The sequence below is a fragment of the Aythya ferina genome (genome assembly GCF_964211825.1).
Source record: "Aythya ferina genome assembly, chromosome: 2".
Lineage (NCBI taxonomy): Eukaryota > Metazoa > Chordata > Aves > Anseriformes > Anatidae > Aythya > Aythya ferina.
The window spans coordinates 42523582-42545217 of NC_140297.1; the positions used below are offsets into that span (position 1 = coordinate 42523582).

Consider the following 21636-nt stretch of genomic DNA (forward strand, 5'->3'; position numbering starts at 1 on the left):
GGTAAAGCTTCCTGGATAAAGGCAGGAAGATGGCTCACCAATTACCATCATGCAAAACAGACTCGACTTGAGGAAAATTAACTTAATCCATTGCCAATTAGTGAGAAGCAAAGAAAAATTCAAACAATGCTTCCTCCCCACCCCGTTCCTCAGGCTCAACTTCACTCCTTCGCTCGTAGCTCCTCAAGGGAACAGCAGCACCTCCCTGGCACTCCTTCCTCCTCACATAGTTCAGGCCCTCCTCATGGGCCTCAGTTCCCTCAGGAAACCTCCTCCAGCACAGGGTCCTCCACTGGCTGCAGGACCCTGTGCTTTCAGTCCTCTAAGCTCTATGGCGTGGTACAACTCCTCATATGTTCACCGTATGATGCAAGAAGGGTGGAAGAGCAGAAAGGGTGTGGTGGGGTTCCTTTCTGTCCCCGAATGTAGCCCCAGGGGTTAGGTACAGGAATGGGTTTTGTGTAGCACACACACAAGGGGAAAATAACCAGTTAACAATCACCACAGCTGACAATACATCTTCGCATCCCATCATCCGGAGAGGTATTTCCAGTGGTTCATACAATGCAGACATATCAGAAATAATAGGAGGGAACAGAGCTATTGTCTGGGTACGGCAGCTCAATATGCACACAATATTCGTCTAGGGATGAACTGCTCAAGAGGAGTTAATAAGCAGCAACGCTCAAATACCTGATGTTTATAAAGGGGAGAAATGTACGTGAAGAAGTACATTATGGCTAAAACTCTGCTTGATCTGTCCAAAACAAAACCTAGCCCTCATCTCTGATGTAGAAGCAAGTCTACCAGGACCTAGAAAGAGAGATTTGTCTTTGAGGAGTGATCTGAAAGATAAGTAATACGTCAAAGGAAAGAAAATACCGTTTCTGCTCCTTGGGGAAAGAGGGTAAAAGGGGAAGAAATAAAAGAAAAGAAAAGAAAAAAAAAAAAAAAAAAAAAAAAAAAACACTACATTAAAACCCTTCAGTTTTTCTCTAGCTGCAGCCATAGCCTCTTTCCTTTGATATGTCATGATTTAAATTCATACAAAAAGATTTATTTCAAATAAGCCCCTTTAACTGTAGGGGCAGATTTTTTTTCCTAAAGCCTTTTGTAAGAACAAAGTAACCACTTGTCACACACAGTGACTAATGAGAGTTTAGTGTGGGTTTTAGTGTTCATTCATACGCTTTGTGTTCAGCTAGTCGTAAGTTAAATCTTTAGAAATCACACCGCAGGAATCCTTCGCTTAGGGGTGGGGGCGGGAGGCGAATCTGTCGAGATATTAAGAACTGTTGAGCGGAAACTGCTCTTTTCAGGCTTCCTAATCGGCAGTACAGGAAATAAACACATGCAGGAAGTCATTTGGCCTTTTCTTGAACTTCAAGTTTATACAGCAGCTGATAACTGAGGCAAACTTTGTGTACTTAAGCTTTTGAAAATTAAACAAAATAAATGTGGCATGTTCAGCAGATGCCAATGTGGCATCTACTGTAGTAATTTCTAAAACCAGCTCATCTAAACACGTTATAAAAATAGGAAAGATTATACAAGATATATATTTTTATATCTCAGATGCGTCCTTAAACCCTTTTTGAATGTCTTTACTCCATTCCTTTTCCTTCCATTTCACTAATCCTCACCCAGAGAAACTGAGCTGAAGCACTGAAATGAAACCGAAAGTCGTGCTTCCAAAGCTGTTTTCTTTGCTTCTGCATCAGTTTCTCTTCTTTCCTTCTCTCCCAGTCCTCATTTATCTTGTAAGCACTTTGGGCTAAGGATAGTCTTGGGCTGTGTAACACACCTTGTTCGATGGTGGCCTGTAGTAACATGTCATTAATGCTACGTATATTGCATATAAAAATTGTCTTTGAAAGGAAGATAAAAATAAATGAAGCGTCATTCTTGAATATAGCTTTTGAAATCGATAGCATCGATTTACTAACAGGGACGTTTATAAGTATTTCTAAGAAATATTATTTGTGTTTGTATTTCTAAAGCTTTCACTGTAATATTACCAAGGCCTTGATGAATTTAATGCTTTAAAAAGAACAGTTTGGGGGTTATAATAATCACAATTAATTGGTGTAAATTTGCATGGGATATTGAGAACACTTTTACCAAGGAAAAAAACAAAGCAGCAAAACCTACATGTGGAATGGAATATGGAGAAAAAAGCAGATTTACCTGATGTTGAAGGCCAACCTAAATACCTTCTAAAAAGCATTCACTTTGAATGTATCGTCTGCTTCTTTTTTGATAATACATTGTTTTCCTGCACTAATAAACCACCCCATCAGTACAAGTATCTATTAGGATTTATTTTATTTTTTGACAAAAGAGGGCTAGAAACTGAAAAAAATCAGTTAAGGCAACAACAGAGAAAGCCATAAAGAACGCAAGTGATGACACATAATGTCTGGGGGCACTTTCAACTGAAGTTACTGAGTTAACTTAAAATAAATAAAATAAGATTTTGTGTTTTGTTGTTGTTTTGCAATTTAAGAAATTAAAAAACAAAACATTGTGATGTTTAAAAGTCTGTTTAGATGGTTACATATTTGCAATGCAGAAGTAGCTTTGTAACAGTTTGGCCTATCCTAGTCACCAGATCAGCAGTGCAATGAATGACAATATTCAGCTCATTATAATTAATAAATATGGAAGTTTCAACTATGGAACTTGTAAGGTGGCACCTTCTATGCATTTTCAGAATACCTCCTTATAGCTATTACGTATGCATTGTTTATTTGATTTACATCCTATCTTGAAGCCTAACAGTCATTCAGTCTTGCTTTTGGGCTTTAGAGAAATGTAGCTGTTTCACTGGTGTATTTGAAGGAACCAAATTTTTGCTTTTCCCAGTTTGTTACAGGAATGATTCAAAATTGGTCTAGACTGTGTGGCAGTTTGTATATGCGCAATGAAGTTGTGTAGCTGCATTGTTCATATTCTACCCTAAAAGCTATTTTTACTTTGCATTTCTTTCTTTTTTGATAGTCCAGCTCCACAGTGAGAACGTACCAAAACAGTAAATCGAGAGTGACCATGAGCCCTGGCTTTAGCTCCCAGTGGAATAGCAGCCAACCTGCTTGGAATACATACACCTTCCCAAGAGCAAGCTTGCACTACCAGTCCCATGCTAGCTACACCTACTGTGCTGGACATCCTGCTGTAAGTAATTAACCTTTTCTGCAGTTACATGAATGAGCCGTATGACTCTCTCGGAGGTGGTGATACTCAGGGGCTGATGGTTCAGCATGCTCAGCCAGTGCTCCTTCTGTCCCATGGCAGTCAGGATGGTTCCCATGTACTAAATGTAACCCTGGAAAATATTAGAATGAACCTAAGATATAAACAGATGTGAAAGTTTAATGGCTTGGTAGAAATACGTGTATTTTTGTACATTTAGCAAGCCTTCTTGGATGCAAGTACCTTGGTATGCGTTGATTTCAATATCTGGGATGTAGGCTAGAAAAAACTATTATTGATGGCTTCTTTTTTCTTTCTAGTCTGTTTGTTAGATGAATGAATTATTCTTTGTTTTGAAGATTTAAAATTGTACGGATGAGTCAGCGAAGGAGGGAATCGCTTCTCATCATTAGCTTTGTTAGTATTCACTACCTTATCATGAACATGATCAGTAGTGAACATGCAGTCTTGTTGCTAGGCAAAAACTATTGGTCCTCTGTCATTTGCATGAACCGGTGGTCAAAACGAAGGAGGAGGGGGTCTCACTGTTGGTGTGTGGTTTAATTTGACAACCATGAAAGGGTCGCAGCTGAAGGCTGGTGGTGGTTTTTGTCATATTTGTGTAGCAGACTGTTTATAGTAGAGCCCTTTGGTTCTTTTAGTTTCTATTTTTGAAAGGCTTGGAGAGAGTTATCTGGGGAAGACCTCATTAGTGTAAGCAATCTTCCCTTTTTCCCACTCTATGCTTTTTGTTGTTTTAATGTTTGGATTTGAACTTTGCTTTGGATATTGTTAGCGTTTCTTAAAGGACATGCTATCTTAACATCCTGTCATGTGTATATAATGAAGTTTCATCATCCTACAGTGAATTCTAGTAGGAAAATAGGGGAAAGTGCAGTTTTTACTACAGAGGGGAAATTGTGCTATGCAATCTTATTGCAAGATCTGTGTGATTTGATTTAGGCCTGCTATCTTACCTGCCAACAGACTTTTGGCCAGAAGTTTGGGTTAGGAATTGTCTGAAGCATTAACTTGGTAATTGAAATAAAGGAGGGGAATAAATTTGTAAAGTCTTATCTCTTTTCTGAGATGGTGAGATCTCAGAGTGAATTGAACATCTCTATGGACTCTGTTGTTTGCTCAATTCCCTTATGGTGTCATTGAAAATGATAAAAACTGTTGTGAAGGGAAAAAAGGTATTTGGCATCAGAAGGGCACAGATATTTTCCTTGTTTAGAATGATGGCTCAGAAAGAGTCCCTGTACTGCTTAATTTAACTTAATAAACTGTGGGTATTCAAGTCATTAACTGCTCCTTAACTTTGATCATTTAAAATAAACACTACCCTCTCTGTGAGTCAAGCTTTGACTCTACTAAACAAAAGGGCATACAAGAAGGATGCTATACTTCCTGTAAGATGGTTTAAAAATGGAGACATCTTTGTATCCTTACAAATTAAAGTGTCAGTCAAAATGCTGGAGTCTTTTTTTAGGATAATTCCACAGTTCCTCTTTCCTTTGTTTGGACTAAAGTTGGTGGTAACTTAGCTGGAATCACGTTACCTGTACAATATTTGTTTTTATCAAGCTCTTTAATATGTAGTCACGGGAAATGATACCTCCATCTGGAGGTTGATTTAGATGGTAATTGTTAAGTAGAGGTTTCAGAGTAGCCAGAGTTGCATAAATCTGTGTGCACATGAGAAAAGCCAAAACCAAGTAAAGAAGCACAAAGTAAATAACTGAAGTGTTTAATTAATCCTGCCCACAGTGTCCCTGGGTATGACAGGCTAGAAAATTTGGCACGTTTCTTGGCTCCTGCTCATCAGAGGCGGTGCTACTCAGCAGGTGACTTCACTGGTGGTTAGATGCTGTACCAGGTTAACTGCCATTGCAGTGCCTACTACCACTGTACTCACATACCTTTTCCATACATACCTTACTTCTGCAGGCTCACAGATTTGAGGCCAGAAATGGGGCCAGAGCAAGGCATTCTAACAAACTCAATTCTTCCCTCCTGCAGCATTGGATGGGGGTCAAGTTTTCAAGAGAAAATGCTGCCATAATATTTGCTTCAATACCTGTAGCAGTGTATGTGATAAAGTTAGAATTAGTCTGGTTCCTGTTTCCAACTTAGATTTGTTTAATCTGGGTTCAAACCAACACTTCTATGGCAAATGACAACAATAAAAGCTGGATACAGAGGAGCTCCTTTATTCATGAATCTTCACAGTGTAACATGCTCAACTGGATATCTACTATACTTCTGAGGATTTTATTTGCCCTCATCTGACACAGGTTCACCAGAACAAGCTGTAGATTTTATTGCTGTATGAAGCTGTTTCTGCAAAACCTCCCACATGGAATATGTCTAAAGATCATTGTAGTTTCTTGATGCTTTGGAGGCTAACAAACTTACGAGCGCTTTGCAAGTTCAAGGCAGACAAATGTCAGGGAGTTGGATCTGGCCTTGAAGTACTTAAAGATATTAGTCCCTGGAGAGAGAGCCAAGAGAAACGCTTTGGATTTCTCTACTGTTTGAAAAAAAGCTGTAGGAGACAAAAAAAGATTCATGATAATTGGCCCAAATGTAACTCAAAAAAAAACCTAACACACACCTCTAATTCATTTTATTTCCTCCAAAATGAAAGTAAAAATATCATACAAAGTGCTGTGTTAAGACACCCTTATGACTCTGGCTGGTCCTAAGAAATATGTCTGAGCCAAAGGCAGTTGTGTTTTTTTTTTTTTTTTCTTTTTTTTTTTTTTTTCTGATCAGAGAACACAGTCTGCATCTCTCTTCCATGCTGCAGCAGTCCTTGATTAAAAGCAATCTTTCCACCCTAAGAAAGAGAAGAACAGGAAGTTCATTTAAACAGAGTATGTTTTCAGCTCTTGGAGTTACCTAAGGAAAAAAAAAAAAAGACTGCAAATCACCACAGTGAACAGTGTAATGCAGTTTTTGAAGAAACAAGATGCTAACTTCTCCTAGCTATCCTGGGAGGCAGGATATCCTGTAGGATCTGTGTATGCTAATATCAGTAATAATGTGGTCGATGGCCCTTACAAATTACATGACTACTTGTTTTTTATATTAGGGACTAGAAATTCATCTGGCATTCACATGCATAGGCTTGCAGCCAGAACAATACAGTGTGTAGTGCTCAGAATAGGAGGAGACACCTAGCTATCTAACACTCTTGAACTTGCTTCACATAAGGAAGATAAAAAGAGATAAAGAAGAGTCCAAGTTATTCTTGATATCCCCACTGGGCAGGATGGTAACAGTCCTTTGACCACTTTCACATCTGTGCAGGTTTTCTACCCGTGCTTTTTGCAGTGTCTAAAAGACTCGCTTAATTTACCGGAGGAATTTCAGCAGATCTTCAGAAATCCTGTTCAGTGAATTAACTCTAACAAATGACTACTTACATTGTGCTGTAGTTTTAAAGAAATGCATGGTGTAAAGTGGGCAAGCAAAACACAGGTATGTCAGCAAGACCTGGTCTGCTTTAGACTATTTCAGCTGAAACTCTAAGGGAGTCCCTTATGTCTTTCTTGAATATTCATGTAGCAGTGACAGCTATCTGCCACTCTCACTAATGGAGAAGTCAGTCTTTCTTTAAGAAGGAATTTGTCAGTGTGATATTCTTTGATGGAGCACCTAGTACCACAGCAAACTGAGGTACCCTGCAGGGTTTGAAACCTTTGTTGTAGGCCCATGAGGCAATGAATTCAGTTGCAGGTATTAATTTCGTCATGTGCATACATCTCTATAGTGCATGTGGTGTCTTTGCATTCCTTATCTAGATATGCAACTCAGCATATGAAAGACTTTCCACGAGAATCTATTCTGCACTCTAACGGGATTTGGTCACGCTTCACTGGATCAGTGACAGCCTTCAAAGCATGATTGGTTAAATCTGTAAAGTTATTATTTGGAGCTCTACAGATAATGTTTACAAGCTGTTACATCTGAGATGTCATATGTGGATCAGACAATCAGTTTGCTTAGCAGTACTGCTGTCCCCATTCCAACACCCTGTCCCCAGACATCTTTCTGCTAACTTCTTTAAATGCGTGATTGCTTCTGAAATTATACTGTTAGTGGGAATGTGCAAAGCAGAATTCAAAAAAAAAAAAAAAAAGAAAAGAAACGGCACAGAACTCTATGGCCTTCTTTCACTCATTTCTCTGAGCCCTATTAGGATCTCAGATTCTTAATCTTATGAATCTGAAGACCCAGTAGAAGGAGCTGTAGCTCCCTTTACATGTTCACACTCACAGCTCTTGGACAGAAAGAGCAAGGAGGGAGCAAGGCTGTCACTATGGGCAACACTAATGGAAGGTCCCATTCACTGTCAGCATGACTCTGCAGAGTGCATCACAGACATTTCCATGGCAGGTAGCTAACCCTTCCTGCTGATGACAGAACTGCAGGACTGTAATATTGCACAGCTGTAATGTTTTATGTAAATTGACTGTTTTGATCATTACCACACAAATTGGATTAACGTCTGTACCGAGCCCTCAGCGACTGACTTTTTTAACAATTTATTTTGTATACATTCATTACATTAGAAAACCTGCCATATTTATCTGATTAGATAATACAATGTTTAGGGACCATCTGAGAATGTGAGATGTAACTATTAATTTCTGTGTGTATGCACAGATACGTGCACTGGCTAAATTATTAGTTTGCGTGTATATGTTTATGTACACAGACACCCTTCTTGGCTAAAATCCCTGCAAAAAGACATAGGAAGGTTCTAAATGTAGGACTGGTGGTGGTTGTTGATCTCCAGCCTTCTGATGTGATCCTGTCATCTGAAATGTATACCCAGTTTGGGATCACATTCTAGTTCAGAAATGTTATATCCTACTCAAAATCAGTTCTAAAGCACAGAAATAAGACTGACAGAAAGAATAAACTGATTCATTCCAAATTCTTATGATAGCCCATAAAAGATGAGACTGTACTCTATAGCACAAAGATAATGTTTAAAGAAGAAAATTTCCTTAAATTCAGGGAGTGTTCAACACCTACAGCATGGGTGTCCTATCCAAAACAGGCCTTTATTGCTCTAGAAATATAAGCTTGAACAGATCAGCACTTTGTTTCATTTTTTTTTCACCAAGATCTTTCCAGCAAATAACTTCGTTATACCTCTTGTTAGAGAATGAGATGGTGCTAGGAGTTAAATGCTTATCAGTATAATACTGTCCTCCATCATCACTAATTTCCAAGATATCTGTTTAAACAGAAGCTGTCACTTTCTGATCTGGCTTGATCCTCCTACCTGATTCATTTTGTAATGTCACGAACAGTGAATTGTGGATTCATGGAATAGAGCACGTCTGATTAGAGATGAAGAAACTTCTACACATGCACATCCTTATAATCAGCAATGATGGGAACGGAAATAAATAGTACAGTAGGCATAAATTGGAAATGTCTAAGAACCTCTCAATTTCACTTCAAGTTCTGAAATCTTGGTTTTCTCCGTCCTTAGACTTAACTCTTTCTTACCTTCCAGGGTCTTTCATGAGAGATTGATCCCTACCATTTTTAAACCAGTATTTCTTTGATGCAACCGGCTATTGCCATTATAATAGCCACAGGTTAAAAAAAAATAATTATTATTATAATGGAAACTGGTCCAAAGGAACGTGCACAGTTGAAGAACTGTTGAACAAAATGTGTGCTACATGACACTTTGGTTACACTATTACAGTATATGAAGCATAAGGGATGTATTTTGATCCTCTAATGATGGTGATCACCTTGTAGAGAACTGTCACACCGTATCTCCAAGATGCCAATTAATCTGAGAAAAGATGGAGTGTGGGCTGGAGAAAGGGGGAACAAGAGTTCCCAACCAAGGAGAAAAGAAAGAAAGATCACCAGAAGCAATTTTTTTGTAATGGCTTATGTATTATAATATGTTACCTATGAAATAGTGCAAGAAGAAGTAAGGGAGAAAATGAAAGAGGCAGTCATTTAAGTGAGAATAAGGGTAATGTCTCTCTTGTAGGATGTCAATTGTGATACAAGAGCAAAGCTGTGCTGGTAGGAGGAAAGAAAATGAAGAATATTTTTAATTGACAAGATGTTCAAGCTATCAGGTGCAATGAGTAGCTTAGTGATCAAGTGCAAATCCATATGCTAACTGCTGACATAAAATATTTATTCTGTTTATCTGTTACCTCTATCTACAAGAACAGAGCCTCACAAACATGAACCTATTAGGCCACAAACGTAAAACACATTTTCACTGTGGCTTGGTTTCTTTGGGGAAGAGGGGGGTGGAAATTTCAAACCCCCAAACAAATATGCCTCTTAATTAACTTTTCTCACCATCTGTGCTTACTTATAGTTGTGGCAAGTGGTACCAGTGACTTGTGAGATTGCTTTCAATGCTGCCTCTTTAGGCCAGCTTTTCAAAGCAGCAATCACATGCAGTTAATTCTGATCAGATCAGCTTATCAGCTCAGTTCATTGTAGCGCTTTCATAATCATTCGTGTGTGACAGCCCATTAAAACTTGGCCAGGCCTTTAAGAAAAAAAATCACAAAATCCACGAATGTGTTTTACATTCAGCCTTTGAGTTATACAGAATATTTGTTTTGTGTATTAACCTTTTAAATTGTACTTCTCTGAGGGGTTGTAGAGAAAAGTTGCTGGTACGTAGAACTTTAGCCAAAGTAGTCTACTGTATTTTATCTCAAAGAGTAGTTTCACTTTAAAAATACATATAATGCTGTGATAATTTTGTTAAATGCTGTCTATGGTCTGTTTGGCTCTTGCAAAGATACAATACCATGGATGCAGCCTGCCAGGCCTGGGAGGGCAAACACGGGGATAGGAAGGCCACTGCTTGTGGATGGTTCAGGTTGACCAAGTGAGGTTCTCCATCCTGGAGGACATCTGGGGAATGGCAATTCCAGTTTGAAGCTGATTGCTCTGGTTAGAAATGTCAGGGCCTCTCAGGACAGGAAGCACTGAAAATGTAAAGTGTTTCAAAGGATCTGCAAGAAGTGTTTTTCAAAAAGGGTGGGGAAATGGAGAAGCCCACACTAAATTTGAGTTTGGAGCTGTTTGGTTTCAATATTATGACATTTTGTGTACGAATGTTAGTGTAATGTGTTTTTTTTTTTTTTTTTTTTTCTATATCCACTGCTTATTTACACATTGCATATTGTCATTACATGCCTGGTTATTCTTTCTAGACAGATTAATTAAAGAACATTTTGGATTAATCATGTTCACTATTTTATAGATATGTCTGTAACCTGTGTTTCAGGAGAGAGAAATCAAATTTTCCACAAACTTATAGGACACAATTTTTTTATCCAAAGTAACAATATTGAAGAAATCAAAAAAAAATCCTTTTTCTGTAACACTTGTATACTTATTTTCAATAAGAAAGATTTATTTGTGGAAAATCTGATTGAAATCTTTGGTATGACCAAAAATATATAGGGATATATATCCACAGTATTAGCAAAGTACGTATGACTGTAAAGTTTCTCACTGCTTCTAAGTGCTAATAAGGTCAGCTGCTCTGAAGATGGGAACTTTCTGTTTACAAACAGAATCTGTAGGAATTTTCTTGCTGGTTCCAGCTTTTTGTTCTCGTGTACTGAAGAACAGATACATACAGAAAGAAGGTATTTTTTAACAGACTTGAAAAATACAAACCAGATGCTGCCTTTTTCTTTCTTCTGAAAGAAGGGAAGAAAACTCCCTAAATTTAGATCATAAGATAGACTTGTAGGAGGCAGTAAATACAGATCTTGGTAAATGTCTATAATTTACAGCTACATGTATATATATATACCCATATATATCTATACATGTATTTGTGTCTGCATTCATCTATATGCGTCTGTCTCTATATATGCGTACATGTGCTTCAAATGTTTGTTTTGGTTTTCTGGTTTGATTGAGCAAACAGGAGGTCCGTGGTTCTAATTGTAGCTTCTCCATTACGTTTTCAGTGAGCCAGACAGGTTGTCTTTAGGAATTGTTAGTAAAGGTGATGAGTTCCTCCAGGCTCCAGAGAAAACTGTGGTATTAGGGCTCAAGAATAGATGCTACAAACTGCCAACCTGTCACATGTTTTGGAGACACCTGACACTTTTGGAAAGATTGATTATTTCAAAAGGCCAGCAACTGCGTTGCTTTCATTTTAAATAATTAACATGCTCAGGAGACTTCCTTGTATTCCAGCCCCCAAGGGTGAAGATTTTTGGACTAGTCTGAACAAATATTGCTTCAAATAATTTTGCTGATGGAGTCTTTCTCTTTCTTCTTAATTTTAATTGGGGGTATTGATTTAACTGAAAACCAGCCTGTTTAGTGAAGGCATAGAAATTTTCCTTCTGTATGTAGACCTGCTTCATTTGGCATACAAGATGTTTTGTTTACATCAGTCCTGCAAATGGGATGATATTCAATAACACTGTCAATGGCAACTTCTGTTTACAAAGGGAGTTGGAAAAAATAAGTGTCAACCTCAGAGATACACACACATACTGTGAAAGACTGTCCCTGTCCCAAAGCACATAACAAGGTGGGATAAAAGGTGGGAAGGAAAGCAGGGGCTCTGGAAGAAAGAATGGCAGTAGGCTTTGGTTTTCGTGAAGCCCAAATGGACACCTTGTCTGTCAAACCAGGCTACTTTTCTGTATGTTTCCAAGTATATAACTAGACAGTATTTAATTTTACTCTAAGACCCATAACTGTAAGATGACTGGAGGTGTTTCCTGAAGATCAGGACTTCCAGCTGAAAGTAATGTATGATTAGTTACCTTTTAATCAGTGTCTCTCTTTTGTGCTACATCAGGTTCTCATCAAGGATGTTCAATACTGACATTTGTGCTTTTGGGGAAAAGAGGCATGTTCCCTGCAGGGCACTCCCACAAGGCATTACCCCTTTGTCTCTTTGGTTTTGTTCTGTTCTGTCTCAATATTTTAGTAGTTCTCAGTGGTATTCCTCTCCATAGTTTCAAGATGGACTCTTTGCATTTTGACAAATAGACTATCTTTAGCTTCCACAAGCAGCAGAATATTTGGTCCTTCCATTCTGTCATTTGCCTAGCTAACTTAGATATAGAGGCAGCTTCCATGCAAGAATAAAAAGAAAGAGCCTGGAAATATTGCAAAGACATCTGTGGAGATTCTCTATAGTATCATCAGCATTCACTCTGTTTTCCTCATCTTTTTGAGCACTGGCCCTGTGGCATGATCAGGTGCTAGAAATCTCCTGGCACCAGAGGCAAATGCCCTGTTGAAGCTCTGTCCTTCTGTCCTGGTGACCTTTCCTTGGATATCTGCCAGCATGGCTCTGATGAAACCAGAGCCGCTGCTGATCTCCCTGCCAGGCACTTGAAGTCTGTAAGAGCAAAACCCGACCTTTCTGTGCAGCATGGTCAAAAACAGTGTGAAGGTTGTCAGGAGATCTAGGTTGTGGTCTGTTCCCACATATTCACTTCTACTCCGTTCTACATGCTGCTATTGCATCTCTGTGTGGTCTTGGAAAAGCCCTACGGCTTTATTGTTTCCACATCTTAATTTTTATTTTATTTGTTCATTTGTATCATGTAAATGAGACAGTTTGCCCACAAACACTTACATGTGTGGCTGCCTTTTTTATATTGTCAAGGATTGATTTTAAAAGTAGGCTTTTTTAAACTTCTAGCCAGCACCTCAATTTTTGCTTTGTTATCAGCATAGTCTTTCTTTGATTGAAAGCTTCCTTTTCTTCAGAAGCTGCACAAGTAGAAATCCTCATATTGTATACAGCTGGATGAAAGGTTGGATTGAGTTGTTTTCCTACCAAACTATAAAGTGATTTTCTTTTAAAACCTTTCTTTCCATTTGGCCACTACTTAATGTCTTTTGTCTGCTTAAGGAGGACAGGTGCAATTATTCACCTCTGAAAGAAGTGGGAAAGAAATTGTAATTCAGCATGGTCTCTGAGAAAGGAATGTAATTCACTGCCCCACATACAGTACATTATGCAGGTCAAACAGAATCGTGAAAGCTTTAGCATCATCAAGGAGAGTCTATGATGAACAACACTTGATACCAAATCAGACTGTTTATCTTAAGGCTTTATTTGGGAGTCGAAAAGTAAAAGAATTAATTATAGATTGAAGCTTGATAGAATTGTCTTTTCATCCTCTTAAGACAAAATCTCTTGCCACTACTACATGAGGAAAAGAAATTGTGAAAGTTCTCTGTCTAGTTCATTGGGATGTAGATTTCAGATCATTATTTAGACACTCCCCCACCCCCTTAAAAAAATAAAAATCCCTGATGAAAATGGGGGTCAAGACTTCAAGTATGTAGCATCAAGTTTGGTTTTGAAGAGAGGAAGTCTCAGTCTTTATTTGAAGAACTCCCCTGCCCATTACTGAGTTAAGTTACTCTGAAGTTTTCAGCCCAAAGTGAATAGATTTAATAGATTAATGATGGAAGAGATCTGTTTACAGAACAAACTTCTGCCCTGGTTAAAGTAACAGCATTTCTAGCTGTAGTAACTTACAACTGAAGAGCAGCAGTACCTCGACATTTTTGTTGCTGGAGAATGACACAAAATGAGCAGATTTAATTTAAAGGCATTTACTTCAAGTCTCAAGATCTAAGGTTTTTCATTGCAGTCCTTATTTTTTGCTGCTTCACAATCAGAGAAGTCAGATGCACATTTTCCTCCTTTGCTGAGATCAAGTAATTTCATCATCAAATCCTTTCCTCGCCTTAAATACAAGACAATTATATATAGAAGAGATACCGTTCTTTTAAGGCAGTTAAACATTCATGCTGTGGTTTTTGTTTGTTTGTTTTCTTACCCTCCCACCCCCGCACATGATCAGCTAATTCAGGAACAGAAAGATGAACTTGATGCTTTCCAGTAGAGGGTGTCCGAAGCAGATGTTTGGTCATTTTGATTTTTCTGAAATACAAAATGGAGTAATTTTGTGATTCTCTTTTATGTCCTCTTTCCTTGCACCAGAGGAGTTAATTTGAGATAAAAAGGCCAGTAGAAAGATGACAAAGCATCCATTTTGTTGTCCTTGCAGCCAAGTATGGTACAATAGGCAAACTGAATATGGAAAGTATATCTGCTTATGGGAAGATGTATAATTCCCTTCAGAGAGAATACAGACTGCTGTGCAGATCTAAAAAATGCTCAGGGTCTGGGAATAAACAGCTGTGCTCCTGTTCCAGAACTGAGTGTACCACATGACAATCACTTTGTTTCTCTTGAAATGTTAGTGAAGTAGAAAAAAAAATCACATAACATTAATAAAAGAAAGTCAAGCATGTTAGAGCTTTTGTGAAGGCGAACTCGCATGGTTTCATGAGTAACTGCTTTTTAAAGGGCAACCGGCATTGAAATCTTTTTAACTGGCTGGAAAGAAATGAATAGATTTGAAGGACTATGCCATATTTTGGTATTTTACTCTAAGAAGTTCCATGTGAACAAACCCTTTTTTTGTCTTGTCAACATAATTAGGGGGATTTGTGTTGGTGGTCGTCCTCCTGGGTGGAGTAGCTTGATTGATTAAAAATATTTATTGTTACTTAAAAAAAAAAAAAAAAGCAGAAGAGAGGAAATATTTTTTTCCTCACTGTTGTGATGACGATAAGTGCACACAGAAGGAAAAGTGCCAATTAAGTTAAGTTTTGGGGTAAAATTTTAATTATCTATAAACAATGTGTCAAATATAAAGAAGGAGAAAAAAATACAGTAAGTGTTATATGTTTTAATGAAAGTGAACTTGGATTGCTACCTGCAACATGAAGGAATTTTGTTTTCACCCTCTTTAAAATAGTCCTTAAAAAAAGTAAAAGACCAAACCCAACACAGATGTAATTCCAGCTCAAGCAAAGCTTTTTAAATTTATAGAAATTTATAACAGTCAGAAATCTGGAGCAATAAAAACATCTTATTTCCTACATTCATACTTCATTCTGATTTGAACTAAAGTGAATTAAATGTAATTCAAAAGTGCATGTAAATAATGCTAGTGATCACAAAGAGATGAGTTGCTGGTCCAAAGGGGAACTCGAGGAGAGGTTTAAGAGTCATCCTTTGCAAATGCTAGAAGGAGAGGACAATACTTGAGTTTTGTGAGGAAAGGAAGGCTTCTTCAACAAAGTGCTTACTACAGTGTTGTCCAACAATGCTTGCGATACCTGCAGATCTACAGCTGCAAATGAGACTCCTTGCTGGTAAATCAGACATTCACGTTGCAGCTTCCAGAATGAAGAGTGCATGGTGTGTACCGTTGTGCAGAATGTCTCCCAGCAATATTTCACTTCAGTTTTTCCTTCAAAGAAACAAGCAAGCTAAAGCACAACTCAAAACCAAAAAGTTAACACCAAAAGTATTCCCCTGCTCTTAATGTGTAATAAATGGCATTGGCTGAGCTCCTTGATGATCACAAGTGATGAAGTCCCACTGGTCTCAACCAAGACTTTCCTATTGATGGTCTGGTTAGCCAAAGGGTATGTTTGACTCAGATGTGGACTTCTTTGTCATGTATTTGTTGGTATCATCTATTGCACTGGTACACTGCAATGAGCCTGGTTCCTGTGGTTCTTAAAAGAGACAAATTTGCCCTCTTTTAACCTGACCATGTTGTTTCAATTACACTTATATGCTGTTCTGTTCTGTCCCCTTCTGGCTTTTCTTGAGATCATGGGAGAAGGGAAAACACTTCTTCACATGAAGCAAAGATTTTTTTTGTTGTTGTTTTTCCATTATTTTCTTTCCTATGTTTTGTTCTTTTGCAAGCAAAGTGAAACACCCACTTACCTGTGGGGATTTTAAGAAAATAATCTTCTAATGTGAAGTGTTTATGTTCTCATTAAAGAGTGAACACAACATTGATTTCCTCTACCCTCACCCAAAATCTAATTGCAAACTGTAGTGGCTGGAGATAAGTCTGCTCAATGGCTTTAATGGCATTTTAGTAGTTTAATTAGGCTTTGGGTTTAAGGTGTTTCATGAGAAGAAAAGTGCTTCTCAACACTTTGGTTAAAAAGGCAGGACAAAACAATAGCCATAAGGGCACTTTCCCATGTACTTGAGCATGATTAAATGTAGCAGGGGGTTCTTCCTTCACTGAGTAAATTACCTTTGTCCCACGTGTATATTGATATAAACTTTAAACATTTGGCTTTGCAATATATCTCAGACTTGTTTCTCTTGCTGCTCAGGGTCAGAGAGAGAAATTCATGAATGCTGACAGGAAATCTCTTTCGAAGTATAAGGAATAGGTGTCCAGTTTCTCAGATAAACAGAAGATTAAAATTGTCAGATTCTTTGTGTTCACATTTAAACAACACACATGGCAAATTAAGGAACCTTTTCACCATCTGTATCTTAGCAATTCAGAGGCCACACCATTTCTCTGGTGTCATATGTATGGAGTCCCTCAAAAAATCTGCCTCCCTGTGCGGATTGTTTCAGCTCAGTACAGGGATTCAGAAAAGCATTGGTTTGGTTAATTTATTTATTTTGGTGTTGTTGCTATTTTAGAAACCAAAAGATCTGAGCCTTCAAGAAACTCTACCTGACATTGCCAGATGCTACAGAAGTGACTGTCACATCAGGGTGCCACAGGGTTTTAATAGGAAGAGTGTGCATTTCGTTTACAGTGTAGGCAAAGGATAGCAGTTCATAAACTTTTCCATTTCATCTCCTACTCTCCCGTCTCTATCCATCTTAAAATATTTTTATTCTCTACAGCATTATGACAGATTTAAGACCAAAGCTGAAACATAAGGCATAAATAAATGAATACATGATCTTTTTAATCCAAATGTAATTCGTTAAAATCTGTTCAAAATCTTGTCTAATAGGCTAACCTATATTTTAAAATTCTTCAAATCTTATCCCTTGTATCTGGAATTGCTTTAATCATTTGGGACTGCTAAATTTTGGATATTTATTAGAGTACTGATATATTTATATTTTTTTACATTTTAATTTACTAATATTTAACCAAATGCAAAGTTTCCTTAAAGTTTAGTATTAAGAGAGCAAAAACATTGATGTGCTTTTCAGTCAAGCTGAAGACATTTTCTTGGATGGTGTTTTTATAACAGCATGACTAACAGTTATAAAGAAAATAAAATGGTTCAAACCAGGATGTGTATGTTTAGGTACTAAAATGGGACCAACTCTAACAGAAGTGTTTACTTCTGGCAGTATTCATGCAGTCTGTGCCTAGTCACTGTGCTTTCCAGGAGCTTGTTCCTTCTGATTTCGGGGTACACGCACCTAGGTTGGATTTAAGCCCATGGGATTGTGCAGTCTGGTAACATTTGCCACGTGGAAGCCACCAAGTGCCAGGGACTCTTGCCATGGCTGTTGTGCCATCCCCAGTCCACACTGGCTCCAGAAATATCTGAAATCATGTTTGCTCAACAAGAAGCTTTTAATCTCAGTTTCTGACTGATAAATACTTCAGTGAATATCCTTGTTCTTCAACTACATACTAGTTTTAAACATTTGTTCCATTTTAGCCACACTTTAAGCAAGCTATTCCTAGCTCTTTCTCTGAGTGCACTATTTAATAATGACAGTGGGCAGAATAACTTCAGTCATATCACCAATAATCGTCTTAACCAATCTATTGTGCAGCTGAACAGATCAGGTTAATGCAGAGATCGCAGGGTTTTGGAAGCAGTTTTCCTATTGTAAAAATATAAGACCATTCACTTGTACATTGATTCACATTTGAAAAAAGCAAATTGCTGATCTGAATCAAAATGTATGCCAGTCAGAATAAATATTGGCCTCAATGAGAGTTATTTTGTGGGAAAAGGGGATTTGATATTCAGTAGACTCTTTACCTGTGGTAGTAGTTGGGTATTGCTTATTCAGGCAGGAGAATTGCTGGGCTGAATCGGGGAAAGTTTATTAGTCCTGCCTTGGGCATCAAACTATTAGATTTCATGTAATTTCAGCAGGCTTATAGGAAATATTTTACACCTTCATGAGTAAATGTGAAGTTTTGGGCATCGGGAAACTATATGAGCATTGTATTTTTTTTAATATCATTTTCCAAGTCATGCTTGGTTCTTTGAGACCATATTGTTTTTATTACGATAAGCATTATTTGTCCCTCTGTGCTGTCAGTGCTCATTTACTTTGTTAAAGAGAATATAAGGACGAGTGCTGATATAAGATACTGCATAACTTCATTTAAAAAAAAAAAAAAAGGAGGGGGGTAGATGGTGGAGAGCTGCCTCAGACAGATGAAAAATACCTACTATGTCAAGGAAAATATATTCCCCAGTGTCATTTCATGCTCCACAGGGGTCTGTTTTCTTGAGTCCAGTGCAAATGCATACTCTCAAGAAAGCCATTTTCTGCTTAATGTGGAAAAGGAGAATAAAGCAATTTTTTATTCCACTTATATACAATCTTGTCAAGAAAGAGAGGTGGATGAAGAATTACAATCTTGAGAGACGCCATCAAGATTCCCTAAACACAAACCTTATCAACCCCAGCCTGTAATCATGTCAAATTTCACAAATTAAGCAAGTCTGGATTCCGGTTTGGATACCTCCAAGGAAAACCTATGATACAGTGGAAGCTCACATGCACGCTTTCTTAGGAGCTGTCTTTTTCCCCTGAGTGAACAGGGATGAGATGATTATGGACAAAATGCTTAGTCCCTACATTCAGTTTCCTTGCTCTGACCTGTTTTCATATTTCATGTTCCCTGCCATGTGCGTGGGTAAAGAGCAGCACTGAGAGTCCACTTGCCTGCCTGCAACTAAAGGAAATACCAGGCAAGAGAGAGCTAAGACAGGAGAATTGATCTCTTCAATATCCCGGTGGCAACCACAGAGTGTTCTGTTCCTAAATGAGCCTGAACGTAAGTGCCTTGTGCCATTTGAAGTGTCATGGGGGTTATCCTTCCTTTCCTCTACAGCTCCTGTTCGGGAGGGCCAAAGGTGTCCCATAGGTTTTGTGTGATATGTGCCGGGCCTCTGTGGTTGCTGGGGCTACCCTTGGGCATCTCAAATGGCATGAGGCAGCTATAATTAGGCAACTCAATCAAGCCCTTAGATCCTAGGACTGCTTTGCCAAATATCTAATTTTAGCTGTCAATGATACCATGAGTGGACATTTCAGATGCTGCAGAAAATGAGAATTGTCGCCATATGACCCACCAGCTCTGCCAACCCAAATGAAGTGTTCAGCAAGCCGTGAAAAATTCAAAGACCAGCACCTGTAAATGGGCACGTACACCCTAAAATGAACTTAGTTTTGGCTAGGCACTTTGCTTCCATTGGATTTTGTGCATCAGAGGGGAGAGTGCCATGCAGTAATAAAGCAAATGAACCCAAGGAGAAAAAATAATGAGCCTTCCTGAGATTAATTAGTGTAGACATTAAAACCATTGAATATTTTGATGAATCCTTAAAAGACTCCAAACCCCATAAAATGAAATCCTACAAAGGATTTTCTTTCATTATGATTCAAGTTAAACCTACTAAATTAGAGAAAAAGTCTTTATCTTGGTAGTGTTTTCCTAAATAAAATTGTAAAGTAAGAATAATTTTCCTAGATTACAGCACGTTACTTTCTAGGATGGGTGGGAAGGGAGGTAGTAGCACTATTCATTTTAACAGGCTGCCTTGATAATTCACCGGTGCATCACTTGCAGAATGCATAAGTAGTGATGTTTGGAATGTTTCTGAATGCGATTAGGAAATTCACCTTTCATTTCTATATCTGCTCTTAAATAATAGGAATATAAAAATAACACTATTCCTGCAATTGGTAAAGAAAGCAAATGCATACTCTCTAGGGAACAGCATCTAAAGGAATGCTCCCACGGAAAATCCTAGTGTTCTTCCTATTGATGCAACAGTTAAAATATTTTCATGTTATGTTCCATCCCCATATGGTTTTCTTCAGTGTTGTTTTCTCAGTTGATGGAGGGAAATTCCCTAGACACATTTTACATAATTGCTTGTATGGTTGCTGTTGCTTACATTTGTTCTGTCAATTGTGGATAGTTCTTATTTCTAACTATTTTGTTAGAAGTGTTCAGAATGCTTAAAAATGCTGGAATAAAGTATATTTAACACAGCCACCCACTTGCAGAGCTTTACAAAGCTGGAATTCATCCCTCAACTCTTCTTCTCTTAGTATCCATCTCTGTCTCATACAAATATCTTTGCTGTTTACTTTTATACTTACTTTAATACTTTTCAAAATGTATTTTTGTGATTTTTTTTTTTTTTTTTAGAAATTATTTTGGTAGTTGCAGAATATACTTTGTCACCATTGTTTTTTATTTGCAAATTGCTTTTACCTCCTTTGAGGCAATGCAGGCTGTCAGAAGCAGCCCAGGCTCCAGGGCCAGGAGTTATGAGGTTCCCTCGCACTCCAGTTGATGACAATTTTCAGATTAATTAATAAAAGGATGCTATAGCATTCCACAAGTAGCCGCAGTTATTCTCAGTATTTCAATGGGAGAACATTTCCTTTATAGCTTAGGTGAACTGATGTACAGGGAAAATTAGATATGGAGCATTACTAAGATTGGAACTCATGTTTCTTATTACCTACCACCTAGCTAAATGTACCAGAAGGTACTCACCCATTTTCTCTGTTACATTTTCCCCCATAGCAGAGTGATGCAGTAATACTTGCCATTAGCCATCCCAATGTTTTGAAACTAATATCTGTCCTGAGACAGCATTTAACCTGGATGCATAGGTACAGATTGCCTGTGGTAGGAATGAAAGTGGGCTCCACACATGGATCTCCTTCCAGCATTCGGGATTGTTTTCCCCCAGACATATTTGATTTCTCACTTTGAAAGTCAAAGTACAAAGTCAAATGAAATCTGACCTGGTCAAATGAAGTATTTTTGCAAAATACTTGTAGAAGCCCCCACAAATGGATGGGATCTGTGTTTTAAAGAAGTTACACAGATTTAAGGTTGTGGTTTTTTTGTTTGTTTGTTTGTCTGTTACTGCTGTTGTTTTTATAAGAGTTTGCTGTTGGACATATTAGAGTTGACAAGAGGGTGAACATTTCTGAAGCACGTGCTCTGTAAAGACCTACCCAATACCTTAATCTTAAAACAAAATAAATAATAAAAAAAAAGTATCCTGTCTTGTAATAAAATAAGATGACAAATCTCATAAGGCAAGTTGTTGCATTTGGGCTTACTTCATTTACTGAAAAATGACTTGGGAAAAACTACCTGAAAGTCAAACCAAAAGCAATATATTGTGCCTGTAAGAAATCATAAAGTTCATTATGTATACAAAGATGTGGCAAAGGAGGAGATCTGAATTTTTAGTAGCACCGGATGAAAATTAAAATAATCCTGGGTAAGTAATATGTTGCAAAGTGATAGTTCAGTACACTTGAATCTCATTTGAATTCAA

The 21636-nt window shown here is 37.9% G+C and overlaps 1 protein-coding gene across 2 annotated transcripts in view; it reads left to right on the forward strand.

Moving 5' to 3' along the window:
• LOC311432293 (uncharacterized protein) overlaps positions 1-21636 on the forward strand; it is a 239213-nt gene that overhangs the window by 208630 nt on the left and 8947 nt on the right. For both annotated transcript variants that reach the window (XM_084510556.1, XM_084510555.1), the window contains exon 3: positions 3001-3174. In XM_084510556.1, coding sequence (XP_084366682.1) covers positions 3001-3174 — 174 coding nt within the window. The remainder of the gene's footprint in view (positions 1-3000; positions 3175-21636) is intronic.